Raw genomic sequence first — 27,675 nt, forward strand, 5'->3', positions numbered from 1 at the left:
ATGCAGATGTTTTTAAGAGTCACATCCTGCACCAGATGGAAGTCTCCGCCTATGATAATGCGATGACTGTCTGCGTTTGGGATTTTGGCGAATAGCCCTGTAAAAAACTGTTCATCGTCCGAGGTGGACGCATAAACCGAAACTAAGACCACTGGTGTGTTCTGGAGTGTTCCCGAAACTCTGACATAGCAGCCGTCAGTATCTAGGATTACATTTGTTGGCTCACACAGGACCCTTTTATGAATGATGATAGCTGCCCCTCTAACTCTATCTGTAAATTTCGAGCGGAATAAGTGGCTCATCCACGCCCTCTTAATACGTGAGGTGTCGGCAGTTTTGAGATGTGTTTCCTGCAGAAACATCACATCCCCATTAAGGTGCTGCAACTGTGTCAGGACCTTACCTATTTTTTTAAGAAGAAGAATTACTTTATTTATCCCACACGGGGAAATTGGATTTTTTCACTCTTATTATTATACGTGTTACACACACAGACCCGAAATACACACATGCACAAACAGGGCCTATACATGCAATTAAGGAGAGATGTTAGAGCGAGGGGGCTGCCAGTGACCAGCGCCCCGAGCAGTTGGGGGTTCGGTGCCTTGCTCAACAGCACCTCGGAAGTGCCCAGGAGATGAACTGGCACCTCTCCAGCCACCAGTCCACGCTCCATACATGGTCCACACGGGGACTTGAACCAGCGACCCTACGGTTCCCAGCCAAGTCACCTATGGACTGAGCTACTTCCGCCCCAAATCGCCCCAATTTTGATCCCTTTGTTCATTCCCTTAGTATTCCAGGAAATCAGACGCACTCCAGTACCTGTCTTTACAGCATTAGCCATAGGAACAATAATAATATGTTAGAATGACACTGCATGACCTTAAAGTAATCTGTAGTAGTGGAGGAAGAGAGTTGGGAGAGAGGGTAAAAAAACTGTATTGTACCTGGCCTCTCCTTCGTGTATGATTCTCCTTCATCTGGTACCTGTGCAGCCTGATGATGACTGCCCCCGCTGTCCCCGGCCTCGGTTTCTCAGCTAGTGTCCGGCGGTGATTCCAGGAAGCCTTCGCCGAAAACTTGAGCAGCTCCGCGAAGACGGCTGTAGGCCGCGGACCTTCAACAGATTCTGGTAATCCAATCACTCTGATGTTATTGCACCGGCTCCGGGACTCCAGGTCGCTGACTTTGGCCAGCAGCTTGGCGTTGCTCTCTGTAAGCGCGGCACAGGAGGCATCCAGCGTTAGGAGATGCTCGTCCTGTAAATTTGTATTTACCTCGAGGGAGCCTATCTTCTGAGCGTGGTCGGACACTGTGGCGTGGTCCAGCTTTGCTTTGAGTCTTGAAATGGAGGTTTTGAACTTGGTAGAGAGGGCTTTGATCTCGGCGGAAAGGGCTGCACAGTGATTCTCCAAAAGGTTAGTAATGGCCGCCGTGCTAATCTCGCCACCTGCCTTCTCTGCGGGGCTAGCCTTCGCCCCCTGATCTTTTACAGTCTGTCTGGTCGAATGTGTCGGCATATTTAGGTGGTGTATCTGTTAAACGAGACTAATATTACTATTGTTGTGACTTTCAGGGTCCTGAAACGTACAAATTATCAAAAGCTGCTGGAGCAAGAATCGACTTGTGTCTACTCCATCACAGCCAAACCGGAAGTCCCAGAAGTCTGGAAATTTCAGTCTGAAAAAGTCTGGCATTTTGAAATGGAAATGATTTTTGTGTGAATATATGTCAATTTTTTCAACATACTATACTATTACTTTTATGGCTTAGATTTTGGATAACATACTATGACTTTTCTTGACTTTTTTCAACAAACTATGCTATGACTGGCATAGACACGCTATCCTATGACTGATTTAAGCATTTTTTAGACATTATATTTTGACTTATTTAGACTTTTTTTCGACATACTATACTATTACTTTTTTTAAATTTGGGCTTATTTCTGGACACACTTTTCTATGACTACGTATTTCTATAAATACATATCTATATTTATCTAATAACACATAAAACATACAATGTTTCCAAAACACAAGAAAGAAACTCAATATTTTAATTTCTTTCAGAACCTGACAAGTACATTCTCTCAAATCTGAATCAAATCAATAACATAAGACATAACAGATGATGGCTAGGAATACATTTTTATAAGACTCACAACTGTAGTTTGTTCACATTGTAGATGTGAGTATTTGTTTTATAAAAATATTACATTTACAGCATCTACTTTTTAGCATGTTCTACTTTCAATAGTGAAAATTGGTTTACATCGTAATGATGCATAACTTGATGTTAAATTCATACTCAGAGGCTAATTCTATCCATATACTGTAGTAGAATTTACAATGAGGATAAGTTGCCTGTTCTCTTGGTTGATAACAATTTTGTCGCACATGAAGACATGTTTATGATACTAATGATAAGGCTTCCAGTTCAAAGCCTCCGCATGCAGAGTTAAGTTAAACAGAGAGGTTGAGATAGATAGGACAAAAGAAATGTATGCATTATCTGACCACCATTTCCAAGAATGTGGTTTTAAAAAAAACCCTTTGGGTTGATGACTGAATCCAGAACTTCTGCCCACATGTTCCCATGAAGAGGCTTTGATCTTCACTCAGAAGCGGACACAGACACTAGTTTCTTCGGAGCTGTCAGAGTCGCTTCCTTCGCACAGGGAGTCCTTCAAGAGAAAGTAAATGTCACCACCATTCACAACTCGATTCACAGTAGCATATCCTATTTGAGAAAACTATCAGCTTCCCAGGAGGTCCATGACTTAAGTTCCTGTTTGAAAACATTGTGTGATAAAACAGCCAAATTAGGGGAGACTTTGTTTTATTAGCACACACTCAAGAAGTGATTAATTTATGTGTATGGTTGGCTCTTATCTAGTACACTTAATTTTATGAAATAACAAGGAAATCAATACTCAAACACCCTTAGAATACCCTTCATTATTTTCCCATCTTGAAATATATCTAGGTGTCTGACTAATACTATCATTGAAGAGTTTTACTGAAGCTGATTTCAATGTTGCAGTCATTTATCAAACCACCACAGGCAGAATCAGTGTCTGATAGTGTTCTTGATAAGACCGCTGAGATGAGACAACATCTTTTGTTCTTATTCAAGTGGCGCAAAGGTGATGGGAGGTTAGAGAAACACAAATAACGAGCACCATAAAAAAATACTCCACTGTGAGAACATATTGACATGGGTTACGATGACATGAGTTGAACTGTGGGAAAGAAAGTGAAGGGCTGGCTACGTGTATTAAGTCTCCAAAATACTCACAGACGGCCGCTTCCTATTCGAGGCTGTAAGACAGATTTAGAGGAAGTGGAGAAAGAGAGAGATAGAAATGTGGGGAGGGGCTGAAGCACTGTACCCACAACAAGGCAAGGCCAACAAATACACAACACGTACAAATATGAATATGCATTTTTATATTTTCAACATTGTTGAAAGTTTAAAATCTCTTGTGTATTTTTATTGGGATTCGAATGGGATTCAGTTTTGAAAAATATAATCACCATTGTAGATATATAGTATGAAGATTATGTAGAGCTAATAATGTGATTGTGAATGAAATTACAGTACAAGATATATTTGATGTTTGTGTGTCTTTTGTGTCCCAGTAAGGCTAACTCAAAAAAAGTAGGCATGCTGTTCTGCATATTCAGCCCAATGTTGAAGCAGAGGTCATGCAAACTTTGGAAACAGACAGGCACAACATAAAAAAGACAACAACAACCCATTCGAGATCCAAAACATGCCCTGAGAGAGAAAGAGAGACAGAGAGATGGATTCCATGTATGTCATCTTCAACACAGACACTAAATCATCGAGAGGACCCAACACTGGGGCGAGGGAATGCCAAACACAGGGTTACAACTGTGGTGGAAGGAGACTGATTACAGTTGACGGTGACTGATTTGGAAGGGGAGCCTGTAACTCTGGCACTAACTTGGCTTTGCCGTCCCTCTGGCATCAGAGCTGATGGGGTGGGGGCGAGCGGTAGCCAGGGCTGGTTGCCTGCGCTGTAGAGCCTGGGACGCTTGACCTGGTCGTGACTGGACAAGGGCGTGTAACTATTCCGCCGATGTATAAGAGCTGAGTCCCTCGGGATTTTATCCTGGTAGGAGATGAAATACCGCAAGTGTTAAGGGAAAAAAGATCAGGGAACATACAAACACCCTGGGGAAACACCTGACCACACACAGGCGAGCAAACTAGCCGTCCTCTACGCAAGGATCCACAGCAACAGGTTAAAGTGTCACAACTGAAGCCGTTTTAAGTGACGTTTAAACCACGTTATTCTGCCACAAAACACAAACCATGAATGAACAGTAACAATACAGTCCTGATTGCACAAAACAAACAAATGAAGATAGTAAAAGATTTTAAAAAGCAGCAGTACATCATCTTAATATCAGGATGCAACCAGAGCCATCGTAACAAGATCAGCCAAGCAAGGTAGCAGAATCAGCCTTCATTGATGTAAAATGACACCACGTTAACAACTGGCTTAACATTCATTAGCTTGCAGCTCAAGCCAGAATATTTAATAAAGGTTAAAGATAAAAGGCACATAACAAAAAAGGGTTATAGAAAAGGGAGTCAAGCCTCACACAGGGGAATGAGGTGCACTGAACTAGCAGACACAACAAACAACAAGTCTACTAGATTTTGGATTAGATGCTGAGATTTTGCTGGTAAGTTTTGAATTATTACTGCATAAGTGAACAATAAACATAATGCGCATATATATGATCACATTTGAAGCTTTAATTCAACAACGCTGAATGCACATTTATGCAACAGAGTGATTGTTCAGCTCGATCCAGAGCGACTTACAAGAGGCCGGTCCCGATGTGTGTTTACTGCGTCCACGTTAAGATAAAACATTTCCACTTTACAACCTAGAAGATAAAAGATAGAATACATTTAAAATAACCTTGCATATTGAGATAAAACATTTGTATGGTGCAACACTCAGAGCTAAGGTGAAAGACCTACCATATGCAACAGGGGTTAGCTTGAGTACTGTGTGGAGCGGACATTTCATGTACGGAAGATCTTCTATGGGATGAAGAAGAGAGTATACAAAATGCTATCATCTGCTGCTGTGATGTAGTATGTGTTAGTTTACAGAAAAATAATCAATAACAAATAAAATGAACAGTACAAATAAAGCAAACTCAATAAATAAATTCTCATAAACAACATAAGTAAACCACAAAATATGTCTGAAAAAGTTTTCACTTATGTGGTCCTACCCTTGTATTTCCATAACTTAAACAATCCTTATCCCAGCATTCTTATAATACACCCCGTTTCAATTGTAAATAATTACCTTACAACCCTTCCTCATCACTGTACCTCTAAAAATACCTCCTCTTAAATTTAATTGAGACTATGTTGTAGTTCTTTATTCAAGCTATTTCACAAATTCACCCCACAATTTTAAATGCACATACTCTTCATAGTGGTACAGACACTTTTATTTAAAATAAAATTTTCTGTTGGGCTGCATATGTAGAAAATATGTGATAACATTGAATACTATGAATAAAACAGATCGATCTGCGGCTTTCAATATACTGCTTAAATAAAACAAATTGATTGTTTAACAAACAAAAAAAAACATATAACTGAACACAAAAGCCACCATTAAAAAAATGTGTAATATTTATATTGTTATATGTGTTTTCTACTGATACTCTCGTTCAATTCAAAAAGGTGTCTTTCACATTGTGTTTACAAATTGATATTACTGACGATTTAAAAAAAAAAGAGAAAAGATTCAAGTGTAGCCCTGTTATGTGTAAATGAGTGTGTTCACTTATGTTTAGTGGACCTGCATTCTTGTCCAGAAAGTAAGCCAGCAGACAGCGCATCACAGCCTGGTGGCAGATGACCAACACGTTGCCCTGCCTCTCCAACTCCATGATCACCGGCTCCAAACGTTGAACAAGGTCTTGGTACGACTGAAAGAGAAAGAGAAAGAATAGACTACTTTTTCATCATTCATTTTCAAATAATAGTATTTCCATTAACAAAGAAGAAATGAAATAACAATTAACATAATCACATGTAAATCAACTAGGAGAAAAAATTAAATAAAATATTTATATTTTTAAAAGGTTCCCATGTTTTATTCATGTCACACTTTCATTATTTGTACATTGTGTCAAGCTCAAACATAAAACAGAATACGTATTAAAATAAGTTAAAACATACAACTACAGAGGACCAATTAATAGACTTTGGTATACGGATCTTCTTCCTAGAGACTGAGATAACTCTTTTTGCAAAGCAGTCAACAAATATTTAGAGCAGCAATATCTTTCTTAGGTGTATGATGTTTATCAGGGCGCAGACCCAGTAAAGAGATGTTTGACCTCAGTACAGAGTGCAGTTTATTGGAACAAATGTATTAAAGGTTCGTGCAGGTTACCTCTCCTCCTGGGTAGCGATAGTGGTACTTGTCCTGGTCCCTCAGAGCAAACTCCTCTGGAAATGTGTTCTCGATCATCTCATAGGTCATCTCCTCACAGACACCCTGGAGAAGGGAATTTTTTTAAATGCCAATGGGGCAAGAAAAAGACAACATGGTTTAAATATATTCCACACAGAGATTATATGGAGAAAAAACAGCAGTGATATCTTTTTGAGATGGTGTCAGTTTCACGTGATTAGAGCAGCAAACAGACAGCAATTATGTTTATTTGCTGCATATTGTCTAAAGAGTACCAGGTGTAATCAATCTGTTTTTAATATTTCCATCTCCAGCCTGTGAGGTTGAAACCGGTCTGCGTTTTAATCGATCACAAAATAAAGGCCTTTTTTTTCTGGTTGCTGCTTCATTCTCAACAAATTTGAGGTAATCATACTTTACTTGAGTCTATGCTACTTTTACTACATTTCAGAGGGAAATATTACTTAGTACTTTTTACTGCACTACAATTATCTAGTATTAAGTAGTATTTACTTTTCAAATTCATCTTTTGCACATAAAAAACTAAAGGCTTATAAAATATGATGTTTTGTCATATATTATACTACCAAACAGTACATACAGCTGAAAAGGTTAGTTGATTAATTAATTAAGTGGATTAACAGTTTGACAGAGGCAACTTTTGAGTACTTTTACTTTTAAAGGTTTTACTTAAGTAACCTTTTCTGTGCAGGACTTTTGCTTGTAAGTATTTTGACAGCGTGGTATGAGTAGTTTTATATTACAGCTGGGGTTTATTTTTGTATTGTAATTCAAGTGTTGTGAGAGAAAACTTGACTTCGGCACCTCCACCTGGCTCTTTTTTCAGGCTTTAGAAAATGTAGTCTGTGATGGGAGACGTTCACAGGTCACTTCACAGAAAGAGAGAGGGCGCTAATCTAAGCGTCTCAGAAAAACATCTAAAATATGGTTTCTTATGTGAAACAGAGCTCCGTGAATCGGAAATGACTCCTAGAATTGTGAAATGCGGGAGTGTTAGATGATGAGGGTACTGACGGCATCAATCTCGTTGAGTATCTTCCACTGTTCATAAGGAACGCCCAGCTCCTCTGCCGTCTGGATGGTTCTTCTCAGTTGGCTTGTCCACACCTTCAAATCTGACAGTTTGTGCTCCTCAATGAAATCTCGCAGGGCGTGGGCAAACTGGGATGTGAGAGAGACAGACACAGCCATAATTATTTGTTTTATTATTGGTCTGTGAATATTCTCATTTGTCCAGGTCATCGTTATCCCCAAAGCAATTTCAGTCAAAAGCAACTGGACTTGGTTATTTGTCTAGGAAGACGTTTCACCTCTCATCCAAGAGGCTTCATCAGTTCATGTACCCATCTGACCAGGCTGGGACTGGTTTTCTTATCATATTTTAATGGTGTTTCTTCTTTATTAGATTCATGCTCAGCAGATGTGAAAATGTGAACTGGAGAGAATTAAATGTGATAAAGGTTATGACTCATATGATAAGTTATATGATTAAGTTCACCATATCCCACTGAGCTGAGCATCTCCCTGAGAGAGGCTTGTAAATGGGCTGTGAGAAGAAGCTGGCTTTGCAGTTCATAAAATAAGGATTATCAAAGAGAACCTGTTTTCCTCGAGAAGAAAGCTCTGAGTCCCCTCCAATGCGGCCTTCGACGTTGTGGTTGCTCTCGCCGTGCCGACACAGGTAGATGGAGTGAGAGTGCACGTGGATGTTCATGAGGTAGTAGACGATCTTGCTCTGGATGTAGTCCTGCACCCGGTTCACCAGAAACCGCCGACCCACATTCATCACCTTGATGAAAGAAAGGTCCCTGCAGGTGCCAAGGAATCAGGTATCTGAGTGATATGGGTGTTTGCTGACACCATCTAGTGTTTTCTTCTGAACTGCAACGGTATTTTTTTTTAATACCAGTATTAAATAACACCCATAAATAAAAGCAGAAGGATTTGATAAGTTCTTACTTGTCGTAATCATCAGGATCTAATGGTTGGTAAGTGACCTTGTAGCACTCGATTCGTTTGAGGAAGTCATCCATTACTCTCTCTCTGTGTCTCTCAGGGTAGTCTGGACTGGACACTTTCACTTCCTGTTACAGGTATTCAGCACATTCAAACAATGTGAGCCCGCACTGCGGTTCTGGCATAACACCGTACACAGTATGTGAATATTAATAGTTTACGGGTTCGACCAAGACAACAAGTCTCAGTCAAAACCTCTTTGGTGACCTAAGATCATACCAGAATATTAACAGCAATGACTTCTGGGTCGTCACACACGGACTCCACAAAGAACACCTGTTGGAAAAAGGGCAGCTCACAGGGTCAACATGTGCAAAAGCTTCCTGTAACCGTCCATTGAATCAGCGCCATGTCACACCATCAGCTGTTTCGTCGCCAGAGCTTAAAGGCACCCTGAGGTGATGGCAAATCCTTGTAACCAAACAGCCATTTCTCTTACCAAAATTAACTGTGTATATTCTTGATACCTTCTTTTCTGTGTGGGTTTCAATATCTAAATCCCACCAAAGCCCAAGAGGGAAAAGATGAAATAATTGTAAAATATAAACATATTATACATTTTCCGATCTTACCTTAAATGCATTCTCCTTTACAAAAGCTAGAATGAGGTCTCGGCGTTCTCTTGTTGTGTTTGTTGCATCAAACACCTAATAAAGCAAACACAGAGGGAAAATATTTCTCATGTATAACGCGGCTGCTCTCTCGTAAAATGTTTGGACAGTTTAGGATTAAGGCTGGCCTCAAGCCAGATGTGTTTCTGTTCTGGATATTTTTAAGCTTTTGGAAATTAGTCGACATTGAGACACAGACAGATGAACAGATGACTCACTGCGATCTGACCTCCCTCCACCGACAGGTACGCCTTCACATCCCGCAGAGCTACCAGAGCACACTGCCTGTGGGAGAGAGAGAAAACATGGAAAGAGTCCTCTCAAGGAGCCTCAGTAGGCTCTTATTCACTAAAATCCACAATCATTGAAATTTACATTGCACATGTGTTTTCTATGATTTGTAAATCACATAACACAACTCATCACATCACAAATGAGAAAAAATTACTAGTGTTATATTGTCGTGCTTTTCTAGTATTTTATTATGCAGTTTTAAGGACGCTAGTTTTTTTTCGTTTGCTCATCAAGTGGACTGGTAATCTAAAAAAAGATTTATATTGTGGCATTTTTACATCAGGGATACTGATGGTATCTGGGTTAAAAGACCTCTGGGTCTCTCTTCACAGCTACTGTTTGTCCCAGGTTGGATACCCATGTAACACTCTGGATCCTGGCGGGCTTGTGTCAGTTTCAGAGTGACAGTGGCAGCTTGTTTAATATCTAGGTCACGATTCAGCACTGGGACACTGTCAAGAGCCTGTCGCATTATCATTAAAGCCATGAACGACCAACTCCATTTCCATTACCACTACATAACAAGACCATGGATGACCTAAGACACAGTTATATTCTTCAAAACCTTCTGAATACAAACAAACAAGAATATGGTGGTAATACTTTGTCATGTGGTGTCGTCACTATGTGCACATTGACTATAGATTAGTGACAGTTTAGGGCAGTGTGAACACTGTGCTGACCCAGCTAGATATATTGACTGTTGGCCCAAAAACAGCTTAGTCACTGATGCAGTAACTGATGCAGTTGAGTGGGGGAATACTCAGAAGTAGAGATGCTACAGTTTCCCTTTCTAATAAGATGGATAACTGACTGAAGAGCGCATGATGAGAACATTTGTTAAAGTGGAACTTACTTCCTTATTTTCATGGCTTCCTCATTGTCGTGGCGGAAGAAATCATAAGACTTATACGCTCTGACGGCCTCTCTGCGGTACACGCCCAGGTTAAACACTGCAAAACGAAGACATTTCATCAACACTCTGCTCTCCCTGTGTTTGTTTGAGGTCGTCAGTGAGGTAGTTTTTGTAAGCAATTATTATTTACAACTCAGCCGATGCTAAATTTAGTCTCCTATTCTGAGATACTCTGACATACAGTACATGCATCTAATGTCATGTCAAATAGTTTGGGGGGTTTGCTTCGTACAATGATACAAAGCACATTTAGATCATCATTGCAAAGTATCTGAAAGTTAAAAAAAAGTGCAGTTTCACCAGTAAACAACTTCTAAGATATCAGAATACCCTGATTTTATAACCTTCGACACATTATTGGCAACAACTTTTTATTTTGTTGAAGAAACAAGAAATTCGCCTCCAGATATTTTAATAAGGCTGTGACTTAAATTATTCAATTAAAACAGCTAAATATGGTCCTACAGTCTGTAAACCACAATATACTGTACTTTTGAGTTTCTGCTGCTAGGAGTTCTCTGAATCAAAACAATTGGTGACGTTGTAACCTGGGACCATGGGAGTTGTTGTCTTCTTGTTTCTCTGGTAACTTGAGATCCAGATGACTAAAATCCTTCATGCGGTTATAATACAATCAAGAGCATTAAAAGTATGAGGTTGAATGTAGCTTAGAACTGGATAAAAAGTCAATTTATGAAAGCTTCTGGCTGACAAACAACTGGCACACGTGAAAAAGGGGACATGGCGTCATTGACAGGCGACCAAATTTAACAGGCTGTTACCTAGAATAAAAATACAGTTTTCTGAGGGGTTGAACATTATTGATAACATTTAGGATAATATTTGCACACAACTCAACTTAATATATAGCAGAAGGTCTAGTCATTTTTAAACGCAGAAATGTTACATATCATACCTTTAAATATGGCAGCCATATAGCAAAGGAAAGTTGAAGACAAGAGGAATCTATCATTGGTCATTTGCAATATATGCAGTGAGCTTTTTTTCAGTTAAATTTAGACACTCAGAAGGAAAGCAGGTACATGTCATGTGCTACCTTTGGTTGGGACTCCGATCCAGTTGAGGTAACGTGTGAGTTTCTTTGACATGTAGGTCTTCCCTCTTGCAGGCAGGCCGATCATTACGATCACCGTTTGAGAATTTGTCATATAGGAAGCCCATGCTACACAGGAGACAGATATGAAATGATGAATAGTAAATAATACCTGTTAATGTATGAGGACATGCTGCAGAGCATTCAGAGAAAATAAGTACAATAGATATAAATTTGTTGTTATATTTGTTTGATTGCTTGGCAGTAGTTGTAATTGTTTTAATTTATTCTCTTGTTTATTCACTTTATTGTAAAACACTTTATGAATGAAAGGTACTAGATAAATAGAGTTTATTAAATGTACTGTCTTGGAAATTATGGCTGTGTTTCAACATACAGTATAACCAATGAAAACACTGCATCAGTAGTGCATTTTGTTGCTATTCTTGCAAGATTACAATGATATAATAACTGTGTGTGTACCAGACAAAGATCATTTTCACAAATATCATCAGGGGACTAGAATCAAAGATAATTTATAATTAGAAATTAGAGGAAGCAGCATCCTGGAATAAAGAGGCAGTTTCTTTAAGAAAAGTGGGAACCGCAGGAGGGGGTGTCTTTTTCACACTTTGTTTTTCGCCTGCATAGACTCACTTTCCTGTCTTTTGCAGGCTGTGTGAAGGAGCTGCAGTGTCCCAGCTGCAGAGGGGACTTAAGAAACAATTTGCAAGTTCAATCCAGAGTGAACAACACAAGGTTTTATGTTACTCGTAAGTGCAGACTCTTAAAGCACTCATGCAGAAAAGCTTGTTAATACATTGAGGGGAAACTTCACTTACAGCATTTCTTCTCATTCATTCTTAGGTCTGCTTTCTTGGCGTCTGCAGAGCCATTATTGTCTAACTGAAGGCTTGACATGTTGAAACCTCTCTCTCAGAGGGGCAAGTTGTCCACACTGGTCTGAAACAGTCAGATGCATGAGGTTGTGTATTACTTCAATGCATCTCTGGTAGAACAGAATGTTGCACACACAACTGTGGGCTATCTTATATATATATATATATATGACTTCTGTATCCCTGGTAACATCAACCAGAGGCGCAAATGCGCTGCCACATCATCTCTTAAAGGATAAGAAGGAGAAATCCGCTACAAAACCGCATCTGAACAGGCAGTGATTTCCTCTCTATCCGGGGAGTTCATGTGACACTAAATCCGACATGGAAATGTAGCTAAAAAATAATTCATACAGGACTCAGCATCATCCATTTGAGTTAGCTTACGTATCTTTCTTTTTTTACCTGCTCGGTGAGAGAAGGATGAGTCCTAGCGGGCATGAAGCCTCTGCGGACGCCGCGTCCTCACTGGGTCTTCCGGACCGAGAGTCTGCGCCGCCGCTGCGGCCGGAGGAGCCAGTCTGGTCGGCCTGTCCTTGGCGCTGAGGTGCCTTCTCGGCCGGCTGGTGTCCTTCCAAGCTGGAGGTGTGCCGCTACGTCATATTTTTTGCTGCCTACCGTAACGTTGATAATAGATCATACGTCAACACGCACTTCACAGTTTTACTATTTCAACAGCATTAAGAATAAAACACACAGTAAGAGCTCTGCAGAGAGGAAAAAACACAAAACTGATCCGTGGAGGAAAAACATTTATTCACCTTATATGAAACATTTTTCTTTAAGCATAACTTTACAAATTTTGCATAGTTATTTCATTCTACAATGGTCCTCACCACACAAAAGGCAGATAGTGGTCAGAGTCATGATTCACAGGTACCTTTACAAGTTTAAGTGCTAAAACAGGATCCCAAATAAATAAAGCCCACTTCACAATGCTCCTCTTTAAATAGTACAAAAGGCTGAAATCAAAGTTGAGTCCTATGATCATGAATTAAATTAAAGGGATAAATTGGATTTTTTTAAGTGGGAGTGTATGAGGTATTTATGGAGCCCCTAAAGTCATGAAAATATATATATATTTTTTATCTTGTGTGCAAAAGTTATTATCCTAACAAGAAAGATCCTCTTTCGGGACATTAGCGCACTATCTTTGTCAGTGTATTTACCTGCAGTATATGATAGGCTTCCATTTTGGAGAAGCAGTAAAAACATTGAAGTTAAGCCCCCCTAATTTTAGCCCCCTAAAACATGGTCCAACTAAAAAAAACAACATCAGTTTAAGTGTGAGCAATCTTAAGAATATTTTCACTGGTTTATCTAGCTGTCAGGCAGCCCTGTTTAAGTTTATATGAGAGGATCAGAAGCCGTTCTCTGCTCAAGCCACCAGACTCCTTGGGCAAAAAACGTTATTTTACCTCATACAACACATGTGACAAACTGGTCTACCACTGTCTCAATAGGTTAGTCAGTTTGTGTTATTGTGTGACTTTGATGTTTAAAGGGTCAGAAACTAACAAAACAAACAAACAAACTGATTAAAGTAGCGGTAGACCAGAAACTCCTGCTCTTTAAGGTAAAATTACCGTATTTGTCAATGTTTGGTGGCTTTAACTATCACAGCTTCAGTCCTCCCCTCGCATAAACTTAAACAGGGCTAACTGACAACAAGATACAGCGGTGAAAATACTCTAAAAATAGCGTTCACTTAAACTGATATGGATTACATTTAGGTGGATAAATATCTCATATAACCCCACTTAAAAACACTCAAACAATCCCATAAGTTGGCGGTACATTTTGATTTACCGGTAAAAACCTTGTTACAGTTAGCTCTACTAAAGTACTGATGAGAAACATCAGTGAATAAGACTAAATTACATCTGTTCAGGACACATTTGGAAATCTGGATGCCGCAGAGACCTGAAATGTGCTCAGACCTCAAACTCTTGGCCATATTTAACCACATACATATGCACATTCAAGGGTCAAAGGTTAGGCACTGGGTTAGAGGCGCGGCGGATGGACACCAGCTGAGCCGCCAGTAATGGTGTGTGAGCGATTGTCAGAGCATCTCAGGCTTGTGAATGAATGAATGAATTCCGTTGGAAAGCACAGACAAAAAATATACAGTCAGTAGGTTTGCACTTTCTTTTGTAGACGAGCCGTTGTATGTAGCCGACGTGGGGTTTCTGGTCCCCAGTGTCCGACCGTTAGTGGTTTGCTGTTTTCACATTAAGACTTAATTTTCCACAGCTGGAAATGAAGCAGAAGAGATAACTTTTTATTAGAGAAACACACGGACACATGATCACAAGTCAGAGTGCAGCATCTTCTACAGTGATGGATCCCTCAGTACAGGAACAGTTACACCTTTTGGGAAATACGCCTATTCACTTACCAGCTGTGAGTATTTATAGATACCAGTCTCACCTCTGTGCTATAAATATGGAGTTAGAGCCAGGAGGAAATAAGCTCAGTTTTTATTGGCTTAATTACACCTACAGTTCAGAACTTCTGTACTAATCCACAACGAATATTCAGATGTCCTTGTCGGAGTGCATTGGCACTACGCATGGCGGTCTACTGCGTTTATGTTCATTAAATCGCCTGAAAACGTCACCAGGCTGCTTAAGTTTTACCACACAGTCCTCTACACATCAGACTGCTCTGTTAGAAAGCGACAGTGCCAGACATTTCTCTGTTCTCAGCTGAGATGGACGAATTAGCTGAGCTGCTAGTGGACTAACTCTGCTCAGAACACTGCAGTGAAATCATGCACGTTTTTAAGCCTATCATTATTGAAACAGCAGTTAATATTTGTAGCGAGTGCAAAAAGTTAGCGGACTGCTGAGTCGTTTCTTTAGCTCCCGGCTGCGCAGCCAGCCCAAGCGTGAGGAGAGGAGAGATAAGAGAAGGAGAGAAACGCGACAGTAAATGACAGCAAAACGCAGAAAAGACTCTCACAATGAACTGATATAAAAAACATTGCACTTTCGGTTCAATAAAAGTCATTACTTTTTAAGGATTCTGTTTTCCAACAGTCTTGGAAAAACAAAACAAAAAAACATATAGCCAAATCCAAATTTGAAAACCTAATACCTATGCAACAAACCCATTTCTGAATAGTTGCATATTTGTGTCCAGTTCTACTGATTTACATGATCTCTTTTGTTTAATCTATACAAAAACAGAAATGTAAAACTTCACAAGTTGTGGTTAATTAGTAAGCATGACAGGAGGGAGCCAGGTTAGTGGTTACCCCTTGCTTTCAGTCTTTATGCCAAGCTAGGCTAACAACCTCCAAACTCAAGCTACATACTTCTCACGCAGACTTGAGGGTCACAAACTCTCTGCCAGAAACAGTCTGTGAGTGATATGCAACTACAAAACGAAAATATATTATAATTTATATATTTTTTTCCATTAAGCAGTTCCATAAAGTTGGAGTAGTCACAAGAGAGAATTTGTTTTCAAAAAAGTCCAAATGGAAACAGCGGAAGTCAAGATTACATGAGTGGATAATCATCCAGCCCTTTCTGTTCGAGTCTGTGTGAAAAAAATGAACTAGTGAATGTAACGTTACTAAACTGGACCAAACCAGTTTAAACTGGGCTGGAGGAGTTCACAACGTCCTCCTGTTTACTGTCTACATCTGGTGGGGAGATGGAGAAAAAAGTTGGAAGATTGTGACAAAAAAAAAAAGTCTACTACAAGCCACTCAAACACCAAAAAACTGACCAAACTCCCCTTTAATCTATTTTGTTTCGTCTATTATAAAATTTAGCAGAAAGACTCACTCTGATGTTGAAGCCGAGCAGGTCGCTGACCACAGCAGACACAGCGGACAGGATGACCACTCTGGTGATGTTGTAGATCAGAGGGTTCACGGTCAGACCAAGCAGTCTGAATGGAGTATCCAGCTCCTTAGGGAGGTAAGAGGAGATAACTTTAACTTAATAACAACAACAACAACCATCTGGGTCAAAGCCAGAATTTATTATGAAGGGTATTATGGATGCCTTAATAATAACAATAATAACACATTTTATTTGTTGGTGCCTTTCACACACCCAAGGACAACTTACAAAACATTAATAAAAAACATAGATAAAAGCAACACAACAAACGTATCAATAGTAAAATCTTGAGGCAATCCTAGGGAACATATAGAAGGAGATAAAGTCAGGACAGATTAAAACCAGGAACGTCGCAGCTGATAGTCGGCGTCTTGGCCCGACTAAACTTAGGTGGTTTAGTGTGAGTGCGCCCTCTGTTTAATAATTTTAACTAATATCAGTTTACAGAGGTAGTAACAGCTATTTACTACATGGCCAACAGAATGAGCATTTTGGCTCAGCTGGTGGAATACTGTATTCCAAAGCAAAATTAACACAATAATTCAGATATAGCCACTAAAATAGGAATATTTCTTATTCTACAGTTAAATGAAAAGTTAAATTTATGTTTACCTTCATCAGTTTGGTAGCCAGTTTCAAAACGTTGTTCACTATATTGAGTTCTTCTTTCTTGTTGGGCTTTTTCTCCATCTTGAGATACAAATTGATCTGCAACCAAAAACAGTTGGTTACATTTTGCCCAATAAAGTCATGGTATGTGAATCAAACCAGCATTAAATGAGGAATAAAGTACTTGGGGCTGGACGATAATTCAATATGATCCATTTATCGTCTCTGGAATCGCACAGCGGTGTAATCATATATCGTGTTGCACAATAACGTCGTCTAAATTGATAATAATAAGCACAATAACCAGAACAGAAACTATGATGTGAAGTATTTAGAGGAAAAAGGCAATATCATAATATATATACAATATCATAATATATATACCATCATGGAGATATGAAATGATCTATATCAGGATAGAAAAGTTTGCCCATATCGCCCAGCCCCACCAACACTGGATCAGCTGATGGTGTTTCCAACAGTGCAGAACTCACTGAGAAACAACCTGCAACTCCATGGCCCTCATTTATCAATCTTGCGTGAAAACGGGCGCAGATCTGAGCGCAGAATTGGTCGTATGACAGGACCCACGTTTTATTTATGAAACATTCGTATCTGACCAATCCCAGCGTACGAATGAGCAGGCCTTGATAAAAGCGGCAGCTGAATACTATCGTCATTAACACGTTACGCCTTTAAATATTCCTGGTTCGGAGGCCTCGCCCACTGAGGTCAAACACGGAGAGACGAAACAAAACTTTTCCGACACACAGATCGGCATCCTGACATCCGAGATGGAGAAAAATAAATATGTGCTTTTTGTCAGTCTTAAGAGTGGAATAAAAGGGGCCCATAAAAACGCTGTATGGAAAAGAATAACGGAGGCAGTCAACCCGAAGCAGCGCTCCACTGCGTGTGTGCGCACTGCTGAACCTGCGCTCCTGCTCTGTGGCGGGGTTATGAGATATTCCGTTAGAGGATAACCTTTCTCACCATCTGATACCTTGTTTGATTTAATGCAATTTATCGAGGGTAGCCACTTACCGAGGAGATGACTTTGGCTCTGCAGTGCGCATTCCTGCAGCCGCGCGCCAACACATTCATTCATTAATTCATCCTCAACCGCTTGTCCCTGTGGGGGTCGCGGGGGGCTGGAGCCGAGCTGTTTTGAAATATAAAAGAATCGTGTGTCGTCGCCCCCCCGGCCACCACATTTAAAAGCGACAGCTTGGCATCACAAATCACCTGTACATTTATCCAGTGGTAGTTTTTGTGATTGATGAATGCGTAATCATTCATGGATGGTGCCTTCAGACGCACATGAGTACAATCAATTGCTCCAACCACAATTTTTTTTTATTCGTTTTAAGAATCCGTTTTGATCTGTTCTTAATATGTGACTGCTTATGCTTAATGCCAGCTGAGGTTTGTTCATTATTTTCAGCCAGATTTTGCTGTGCTGCACCGCAAATACACAGGCTCAAATGTGCGTACACGATCTCAGACCTGACGTGAGATTTCAGATCTCACGTCCAAATTGATAAATGCCGAAGTTTGCCAGGAAATGGTCGTACGCACGTTTTTCTGCCGTACGTTTGTTTGATAAATGAGGGCCCATGTGTTTTGCAGACAGGAGTCTTTACCTGCTCAGTGAGCAGCACTGAGGAGTTGCTGTATTTGCAGTTGGTCTCTGAGCCCAACGTGGCCAGCCGTAGCAGAAATAGGACGAGGGAGGAGGCCCACACCATCAGCTCCCAGTTTGTCAGAGACTCTAGGAATGTCTGGTGGCTGTGCAGAAGCTGAAGAAGTGCAACACAAACAACAATGGTCATACTCTTAGCTCCCAGCACTTTGTTGTTAAAATATCTGTATCAAGCAGAGCTTATAAAGCTTTATCTTCACTCTAGTATGATATAATACAATTTGATGGTTGCGTTTTATTCAATTTGCGTTCTCTAAACAGATGAGATCTGTTCCCGCAGATATATGACTGACCTGGGCACAAATGATGAATGAAATGGAAAGGGCCAAAAGGAAGATAGTGGAGACAATGACGTCAACGGAGCGCTGCGGCCCTCGTCTCTGCAATGAACAAGCAACTCAGTCACACCCTTACAAACAAAGACCATTGCAACCCTGAAACGGTGTATAGTAACTAAAGATCAGTGTGAAAGCAAGAGAATACCAACCCTGAGGAAAGAGCGTAGTGACAACCACATCTTTATGTTCTGGACTTTCTTCAGCCTGAAATGAGGGATCTCTGATTTCTTGGCCTTGCGAGCTGAAGTAAGGTGGCTGAAGTATTTGGCAAACACGAGTCTCTGTTGGGGAAACATGGACGTACAGTCAGAGATGCAAACAGTCAAGTGGGTGATTCTGTTTCAATGTTTCTTAACTGTCACTAGAGGGAACACCAACATACATGAGTGAATAAAATGGATTGATGAGGGTGGAGGAGTATGGGACAATCTTGATTAATTTACAGTTACATTGCATCTTAAAAAAAACAAACAACCTACAATCAGCTGTTATTATACTTGCTAATTTTTTCACTCTCAGCAGCATATGTTTTTACAAGACAGCAGCATAAACCAACAGATTCAAACACTCCTTTATACTCTCCCTCCTAAACTCCAGGTTGTTTTACTGTTTAATGTAACTTTCTTTTAATCTTTTAATTAACTGAGTATTTCCACTGTGTGTTTATGTATTTTATTTAATTTGAAGGTCTTAGTCTTGTATGCATACGCCCTTTGTTTCATCTTATGTGTGCTAAATGTATGCATCCCACTGCTGCAAAACCAATATCCTCACTGTGGACAAATAAAGTCCTTTATTGAAATCTGAACATGAATGGATAAAGTACAGAGTGTGACTGTACTTGGGATATAAGAGCCATGTTGATTGAGCATTCTCAGCCTAAGAAATGTAAAAAAAAAAAAAATCCCCAACGTGTTAATGCAAACAACAACAAAAAAAGATATCTGAAATGGATTTTGTCACTCCTTTTTTTAAGCTGCTTTAACACAGCTGTGTGGCAATTGCCCTGAAAGCCGCTCTGACAATATTATCGTTATGATGATAGGCAAGTAAAAAGTAAATTATAGTTGTTAGGACTTACACTACACACTACATAGCGGGAAGACATTACTGTAAATAAAGAACAAGAGAATACAAAGTGAGCGCTCACCTGTTTGTACGTTCTCTCGGCCACACACATCATGAAGAAGAACAGTCCTATGAGGCAGACTCTTTGCACCGTTGTGATGAAGAAAAAGACGTAGGCCCGGACATCATGGTGCCCTACCGCTATTTCTCCCAGCTCTTTCAGGGACAGGGAGTTGAGGGTCGACATGTCGAGACGCTGAGCCAAGTGGAAGGCAAAAGGGAGAAGTGTCAAGGTGGTGGTCATCAACCCACCGAGCAAAAGGTAACCCATGCCCTGCTCAACCAACTTCACCTGTGAAGAGAGACGAGGCATTGTGTTATGCTGATAAGAGCTACTGCAACATTATTGTGTGAAATTAACACAGCCAGTGTTTGCTAATGCCTACAAGTGCTTATATACTACATGTCTGACAGCTAAATGTTCAACAGAGTGACAATATCCCATTTTGGCATTTTGGTAAGCACGTAAAGAAGTAGAAGACATACTTTATAAATTCCAGAGGGGAAATACATTTTTTTCCTTCTGTTAATCTACTGCATTACACACACAGGCCCGAAATACACACAGGACCTAATACACATGCAACAAATGGAGAGATGTCAGAGTTGGGCACACAGTCCAGCTTTTTCGCTATAAACGCCTGCATTATGCTGGATATACTGTTTTAGGGTTTTGTAACTCTGAGGATTCTCTACCCACAGAATTCATGCCAACATGAAGAGAATAATTTGTACCCGTGTGAGGATGATCCCACTGATCTCCAGTACTGACATGTCTGCTTTCTTACACTCGCCCTGTTCCCATATTATGGCACTGACACGATCCTTGGATGGGTGACATGCCTGTAGCCAAGATAGCTGGCTCTGAAATCAAATACAATAAATAAACAGTTAACCGGCGGTTTTCAGTGTGTGTAAAAAAAAAAGCAGTGTGGAGTTCTAAAACGGGCATAAAGCTAAATTCAGATTAAAAGGATGGTTATGGTCATATCACAGTCTACATAAAGTTCAATGTTGGATTTTGATTGGGACTGCTAATATCTAATAATGTTGCAAAACTCATCATAAAGTTATATCCCTGAAGAGTGTTTCGATACCCATGAACAAAATGTACCTACAGGTTTTAGACACAATAAGACAAAACCAGTCAAAGAGTATTTCAGATTTTTGGCGATCTTACCCCGGTGATTCCCTGCTGCATGCTCTCATCATCACTGCTCAGAGTGGTGGTTTGTGGGAGCACCATGCCAGCGTTGTACCTCCCATTGGCCTCGCTGTCACTGCTCCCTGTGGAGACAGAGTCAGGCCCTTGGAGAAGCTCCTCCCACAGCATGTCGTCAGTGTCTGAGGCGGGACGAGAGCCCACACTCGGATTGAGGCGATCCACCTCTCGAGGCTTAACCTTGATGGAAGCCCCACTCCCTTCCTGTTATCAGTATATAAAAAGTGAGGTGTGACCAACTTTAAATGTTCTTTATAATAATAACACACAACTGATGTAAAGTACACATCTAACACACATTTTAACAATGAGGTTTACCTGAGGTCTTAATGTGGCTTTGGGGTTTGACTTTAGATTTCTCTTCCGAACAGAAGACACTGGTGCAGATGTCGGCCATGTTGGATCAGGTTGTCTCTCTTTGTGAGGTATTGGAAGAGTTATGTCCACTGGTTGTACCCCCTCCTCTTCCTCACTGGAGAGCTCGTCGGATGCCCCAAATCCCGACTTTCTTGTGGTCTGTGAGAGTATTTTAAGACACGCATACATCTCAAAAATGTATTTCAAAACATGCAGGGATTTGACAAAGACTAAACTACATAGTGTAATACAAAGCCACCTTCGGAAATGCCATTTGTATTTAGCCTAGACTTTAGACTTTATTGTCCCCCCAAGGAGGAAATTTGTTTCGACACTACTGCACCATCACATACATTGACAAAGGGTAGACAAAAAAAAAAACTACACTAAACTGTAAAACTACATTTCTATGTAGAATCTGTTTATAGAGATTTCCATTAGCCAAAGTCTTAAATTAGCCAAAGAAGTCTTAAATTATGCAGTTTAACATCAACAACTTTTCCAATATAGCCCATGTGTATTTATTTACTGCTTTTTAATTCTGACTATTACTTTTACCGCTGGCATAAGTGAGTTCCTTCTTTGTTTTATACTGAGATTGACAATTGAGTGACTGTACCCTCCTCTCTTCATTCCTGTATAATCGCTGGCTTTCTTCAGACTGCCATCGTCCCTGCTGCTCTGTGTCCCCGCTATCATTCTTTTCTTCAGATTTTTTCAGCCCTCTGCCCTTCCTTGGCCTGAGAAGACAGAATAAAAATGACAAAAGACAAAGACAGGAGATTGCAGATACAGCAGGCAGCTCAAAATGAGTTAAAGCCCCAGGAGTGAGAGACTTCTTGAGAGAGGTTTTACGGAATAGAATAACTTTAGGTTCATTAAAAGTCTTTGGGTCTATTCTGTGTGCATAGAGGTGAGAGTGTGTTTGTTAAAGGCAAATGAGTGTGCAGTGCCTAACAATGAGGAAAGCACCTCCGTCTGCGAGCAGGGCTTGTGGTGCAGCTGGCAGCTGGACTGCCCGAGGGCCACCGGCTGGACTCAGTCGACACAATCTGGCAGTGCACGGTACCCAGCAGCAACATCAAACACATGGGCCCAAACACCTCACTCGCACTTGCCCCAGGGACCTCCAAGTACAGCACCACTGCTGCCACTGTGGGGAGCACAACATTTGGCAACAGCAAACAAAACAGTCTCTTAGGGAAGTCATTGTAGGAGAATTCATACTTAATGAGGTCTTTTTGTGTTGCTCAGGTGTGATGGGCAACACGTTTATAGTTGCACATAACCAAATCTAAACTGAGACAAATGGAGATACGGAATAGAGTACATATTTAAAAAAAGCAGGCACTGTATTTATTTTCTTTAATGACAGAGCGTGTGTTTCTAAGGCTAAGGTTTCGTCCTAAAAATTCAAATCGCCACTGCTGAAACCACACATATAAGCACTGAATTTCACATATTTAACTTTTCTTATTTTTATTATTGTTCAGTGGGTTTTACCTTCTATGTTATGTTATGCATTAGTGACACATTCTATTTTCATCTTATATTATTATATCAAGCGTTCCATCTTATTTTACATAAATTATGGCATTATATCCCTGTTTTTAAGTCAATTCTAAGTCTGTTTATGTCATGTAATTTCCTTATTGTAAAGCACTTTGTGCTGATATAATTTATCGACTATCAAATAAAGATCTCTAGTGTCCTATTAAATTCTAGCCATCAGTATCAATGACTCACATTTGCAACCAGGGGGAGCAATACAACTACTTTTATGACACAGTACCATTTGACTGGGTGTTTTCAGCCACTGGACTGACCAGGCTGTGCCCGACCATGTCGACATGCTAATTTTCCCCGATTAGAGTAGTTGAGTAGGCATTCTGAGATATTTGTTAGGGTTTATTTTTTTGTTGCAGCATCTCATTTAGTTGCTTTTGAGCATCCTTCTTATCAGACTATATTTTAGCGGAGAATATTTTTAGGCCTCTACATCTTTATATGTTTCATAGGCTATGCTGTCAGAAAACATGCAATAAATGTGGAAATAAATATTTGATTGAGGGAAAGAAAGGCCGGTTTTCAGAAATGGCGAGTTAACCTTGCATGAAGTACAGCACGAGGATCCATGAGGAGATGGACTTGGAGGTGACCTGGATCCACCACTGGAAGAAGAACGGGAACAGCAACACTCTGACCAGACCTTTCCGAGTCAGAGATGTCCAGGGACTGTCTGGTTTGGCTTTGCTGAAAGTTGATCCTGAGGGGAGGAATGAGAAAGTCTCTTACCCAGCTGAATTGAAATCATTATAGATATGACTATTACACAAACCACTGTTTGTTTTGTTGCTGTTTGTATTTCTTCTATCGTTATAGGGGCTAAAGCACGACAAAACAAAATAGATAATTTAACAGAAGTTACAGAAACACATCATATAAACAGTAAAACAAGCAGAACAGCACATGTTGGTGTGGTATGAGATGACAGGAGATAACAGACAGAGTGAGTCTTCACTGACACTCACCTCTTACTAAGTCAACATCGATGAGGTCTGGTTTGATGTGACCCGTCTTCCTTGGTTTGCTGTCCAAACCCTAGATGAATGGCAGGTGACATTTTGATTGAGTGGTAATGCACAAGAGAAATACACAAATATGTATTTATTTGCAGAGACTTGTAGGTGTCTTACATTTAGATCTGCCTGTTCCAGAGATTTCTCCCAGACTTGTTGATCATAGGCCCCAATCTGTAGCAAAAACAGAAGCTCATCATCATTTTCCTTCAAATTAAACACTTTAAGGGGCATTTAGTACAGATATGTGGCCCTTAGTCAAATTAAACTAGTCCATATTTACCACACTTAGGTTTTCCACAGTTAATAAGGAAGAAAAGTGCTGTTATGGTTAATTATTATAAACACTTTCTTTTGCACTCCACTGCTTTTCAGAAATATCAACACATGCCTGTAACAGCCTGGCATCAGGTCTCGAAACTCTATGCAAATCAGATGAAATGCAGCGGAGCTCATCAGATTAGCTTACAAAAAATTACAGTGATGCAAAATTGTGTGCCTCTGGCAGTAAATACCCGCCTGCATGCTTCAGCCTGTTGAACAGGTCACACCTGTTTTTTTCAACAAGGAAAGATAAACAGAAAAAAAGTGTTTTGTTCATATATGAGAAGTGTCACTCTCAAATAAAGATAATAAACTAATACTTCTCAGTATTGAACTGGTGTGTGCTGGGTTTTCTCTAAGACTATTTGCATTTAAAGATACAAAAAAAAAAAAATTGCCTATGTCAGTATTTTTAAAAATTATTATTAAAATAATGCATCTCTTTTCTGTAAATAAATCTTAATCACACACAACACAATACCCAACGTTTCATACATATAAAGGTACATTCATAACATAAATGTACATACATTGTTGGATAAATTAAATGTAAGCTTTTAAAATAGGTCTTTTACAAAATACTATTTATATCTTACCTTCTCTTGATACCAGGCTATTCTGGCCATTGTCATCTGATGCTGGAACCAGTGACGTTGGGGTCAGGTCATTTCATAAAGAGCGCAGGAAACAGAGAGGACTGGGCACAAATCCAGATTTTTCCACTAAACAAAAAGGGGCACAAACACACTGAACCTGACATAAAGGCTGCGGGGGAATGTAAACTAACTGCATTTAGTACAATTTTGAAGTACTTGTACTTCACTTGAGTATTTCCATTATATGCTATTTTGTACTTCTACTCCACTTCATTTCAAAGGGAAATATTGTACCTTTGAAATTAAATTACTTTTTACTCAACTATATTTTTTTGACAACAAAAGGTTACTTTACAGATTCACAACGAGGATCAACAAATAAATGATAAAAAAATCATATGGATTAACCTACTCGGTAGTATAAAAAGTAGTTTACCTCACCTTTAGCTGCTGCAACTTTTGTGATGCTTTTTGTGATTCTGAAGTGTGCCATTGTGCATTTTTGATACTTTAGGGCAATATATCGATATTATATTGATATGATATGAGACTAGATATCATCTTTTGGATATTGTAATATCAAAATATGGGTAAAGTGTTGTCTTTTCCTGGTTATAAAGACTTCATCACATTAAAGTGATTTAATTACCTTATCAGATTGTTTCAGCTGTGCTATGATTTGCCTTACCCACCTAGCCATTATGATTATTTATTACTAATATTATTATTATTCATTATATATATACACTGAGTTGTGTAAACATTTTGTGAAAGCACCAATAGTCAAACAAACAACATTGTCGCAAAATCAATATCGAGGTATTTGGTCAAAGATTTGTGATTTTTTTTCTACTAGTTATATTTCAATGCTTATTCACATGTACCTTTTCTTAAGAGGGTTTTCAGTAACAATTAGGGTATTTTACTTGTAACAGAGTACTTTTTACACTGTATATAAATAGAGACATCTAATTAAATACATATCTAAAATAAAACATAAAACTCAATAGAAAGACAGTAAAGACACAATAAAATAAAATAAATCAATAAATAAAAAACAGTAGGTAAAGAGTCAATTAAACAAGTAAGTAAATAAAATAAAATAAATGACAGTAGAGACAGTAAGATAAAATAAGTAAATAAATACACAAAAAAGACAGTAAAGAGAAAATAAAAAAAATAAAGCGACGAAAAGTAACACAATGAAAAAGAGGCTAACAGAGGAAACTAAGGGAGAATCGAACGTTAAATCTCTGTAACCAAGTAAACGGTTACCTAAAAACAGCTCCCCGCTAGCAACAGGCTGAAGTGACTCACCTGAAATGAAACGGTGCGGGTTGACTCGACACAAACTGGAAGATATATTTCACAACCATCACAAACTGCCCGGTAAATACTGTCGCGTCTTATTGTTTCAGGAGCGTCTGCAGCGTCTTGTTGTCAAACTAACGTCACCAGCTAACGCGCTTTGGCTCAACTGCCACTTTTCGACGTCATTACAAACATGTAAATGTTACATTTCTAAACTGTTTCTCTTCATACGCATATGTCAAGTTACCGAGACGTTAATTTCAGCCCCTCTGTACGCCACTAACTTCACTTTTGTTAAACATTTGGCTGAGTTCTTCCGCTTCCCTTTTCCGGGGTTTGTTGTGATTTTATCGTGTTGTATATTCCCTGTGCATTGTCTCTCAGGCGGAGTTTGCGCTCGCTCGGCTGCTCCCACAATCATTTTGCGTTAGTAAGAGTGAGACAAAAAAACCGCTACCATTGTCTTGGATCTTAAATCTACATCTGTGCTCTACACTTTAACATAAGCATTTGACTGATAAAGCTGGGCGCACACTAGTAGAGGGGAGATGCTGCCTGAAAGGAATTACTACAGAAAAAATAAACCCAAGCGTAGAGCGCACGGAGACAGCGAAATTACATCAGACCTTCAGAAATCATGTTATTACTGCACTGTTTTTGGACCGAAAGTATGGATGTTAGGACTGATTTGGATAAAAAATGTTAAATGACAAACTAGTAAAGTAGTAAACTATAATCCATGCATCAACTATTGTTGGGACGGTAAACAAACTTTAAAGCCATTTTTGTTGTTCTTAAATTCTTTAATAGTTACTGCACTTTGTGCAGTGTAGGGCAGTATGGATCAGACATGATAATGATTATTTTCAATTCATGGTCATTCTAGCAATTGATTTCTCAAATAATCATTTAGTCTAATGACACCAGACCAAAAGTCTATGAAATGATCTTCTTACAGATTTTCAAGTCAAAAACCCCTCCCATAATGCCAGGAATATAATTCTGGTGGATCTATCATTTTATATTAAGGTTTTTGACCTTTGATTTTGACTCTAAAAAAATCTCTTACCCAGGCTTTAAAAAAATACATGTGACCTGCATGTGAAACTGTGCAATATTAACACACTCTCAGGACAAAGTAACCCCCAAATTACCTGAAACAATACCTAACATAACAAAACCTTGGTGTCTCTATATAATGGTGGCTATGGCACTGTTCAAATTGCTTTTGTACCACCAACAGTCCCAAACCCAAAGATAATAAGTCTAAGATCACAGAATACCAATAAAAGCAGCAAATCCTCAAAACTGTCATAATTGTTTGAAAACAATGAATTAAATGATTTAA

At 39.5% G+C, this 27,675-nt stretch overlaps 2 protein-coding genes across 5 annotated transcripts; both read right to left on the minus strand.

The window, feature by feature from the left end:
• Positions 1-2,054: 2,054 nt before the first annotated feature.
• pfkfb2b (6-phosphofructo-2-kinase/fructose-2,6-biphosphatase 2b) lies at positions 2,055-12,859 on the minus strand. Of its 2 annotated transcripts, XM_083939373.1 has the most exons (17): positions 12,707-12,859; positions 12,245-12,365; positions 12,060-12,116; positions 11,406-11,531; positions 10,289-10,385; positions 9,357-9,423; positions 9,100-9,174; positions 8,747-8,803; positions 8,471-8,595; positions 8,112-8,319; positions 7,526-7,672; positions 6,470-6,574; positions 5,870-5,999; positions 5,029-5,091; positions 4,867-4,931; positions 3,977-4,144; positions 2,055-2,689 (listed from the first exon to the last, which is right to left on the minus strand). In XM_083939373.1, the coding sequence occupies exons 2-17, from the start codon at positions 12,321-12,323 to the stop codon at positions 2,624-2,626; spliced, it is 1,635 nt and encodes a 544-aa protein (XP_083795499.1). In that variant the 5' UTR covers positions 12,324-12,365; positions 12,707-12,859; the 3' UTR covers positions 2,055-2,623. The 2 variants fall into 2 exon arrangements, with proteins under 2 accessions (XP_083795499.1, XP_083795500.1); XM_083939374.1 differs by lacking the exon at positions 12,060-12,116.
• A 177-nt stretch (positions 12,860-13,036) lies between these two features.
• phtf1 (putative homeodomain transcription factor 1) lies at positions 13,037-26,625 on the minus strand. 3 transcript variants are annotated; one of them, XM_083939370.1, is made up of 18 exons: positions 26,334-26,625; positions 25,017-25,142; positions 24,214-24,270; positions 24,049-24,118; positions 23,625-23,783; positions 22,490-22,670; positions 22,137-22,257; positions 21,479-21,676; positions 21,119-21,364; positions 20,674-20,802; positions 19,961-20,230; positions 18,960-19,091; positions 18,766-18,852; positions 18,414-18,569; positions 17,815-17,932; positions 16,774-16,869; positions 16,102-16,227; positions 13,037-14,557 (listed from the first exon to the last, which is right to left on the minus strand). In XM_083939370.1, exons 2-18 carry the CDS (start codon positions 25,050-25,052, stop codon positions 14,544-14,546), a joined length of 2,196 nt encoding a protein of 731 aa, XP_083795496.1. In that variant the 5' UTR covers positions 25,053-25,142; positions 26,334-26,625; the 3' UTR covers positions 13,037-14,543. The 3 variants fall into 3 exon arrangements, with proteins under 3 accessions (XP_083795496.1, XP_083795497.1, XP_083795498.1); XM_083939371.1 differs by having other exon boundaries at positions 25,017-25,167; XM_083939372.1 differs by lacking the exon at positions 17,815-17,932.
• Between the last annotated feature and the right edge of the window lie 1,050 nt (positions 26,626-27,675).

Source organism: Echiichthys vipera (genome assembly GCF_963691815.1).
Source record: "Echiichthys vipera genome assembly, chromosome: X".
NCBI classification, from domain to species: Eukaryota; Metazoa; Chordata; class Actinopteri; order Perciformes; family Trachinidae; genus Echiichthys; species Echiichthys vipera.

Bases quoted from the DNA above. Each gene is read 5' to 3' on its own strand.
- pfkfb2b (XM_083939373.1), bottom strand. From the start codon at position 12,323: ATGTCAAGCCTTCAGTTAGACAATAATGGCTCTGCAGACGCCAAGAAA. The intron at 7,673-8,111 runs GTTCTCTTTGAT...CTCACATCCCAG, and splicing joins TTTCTTCTCGAGGAAAACAG to TTTGCCCACGCCCTGCGAGA. The intron at 6,000-6,469 runs GTAACCTGCACG...TTTCTCTTTCAG, and splicing joins ATCGCTACCCAGGAGGAGAG to TCGTACCAAGACCTTGTTCA.
- phtf1 (XM_083939370.1), bottom strand. From the start codon at position 25,052: ATGACAATGGCCAGAATAGCCTGGTATCAAGAGAAG. The intron at 22,671-23,624 runs GTTAACTCGCCA...TGCTCCCCACAG, and splicing joins CGTGCTGTACTTCATGCAAG to TGGCAGCAGTGGTGCTGTAC. The intron at 19,092-19,960 runs GTGAGCGCTCAC...TTTCCCCAACAG, and splicing joins CCGAGAGAACGTACAAACAG to AGACTCGTGTTTGCCAAATA.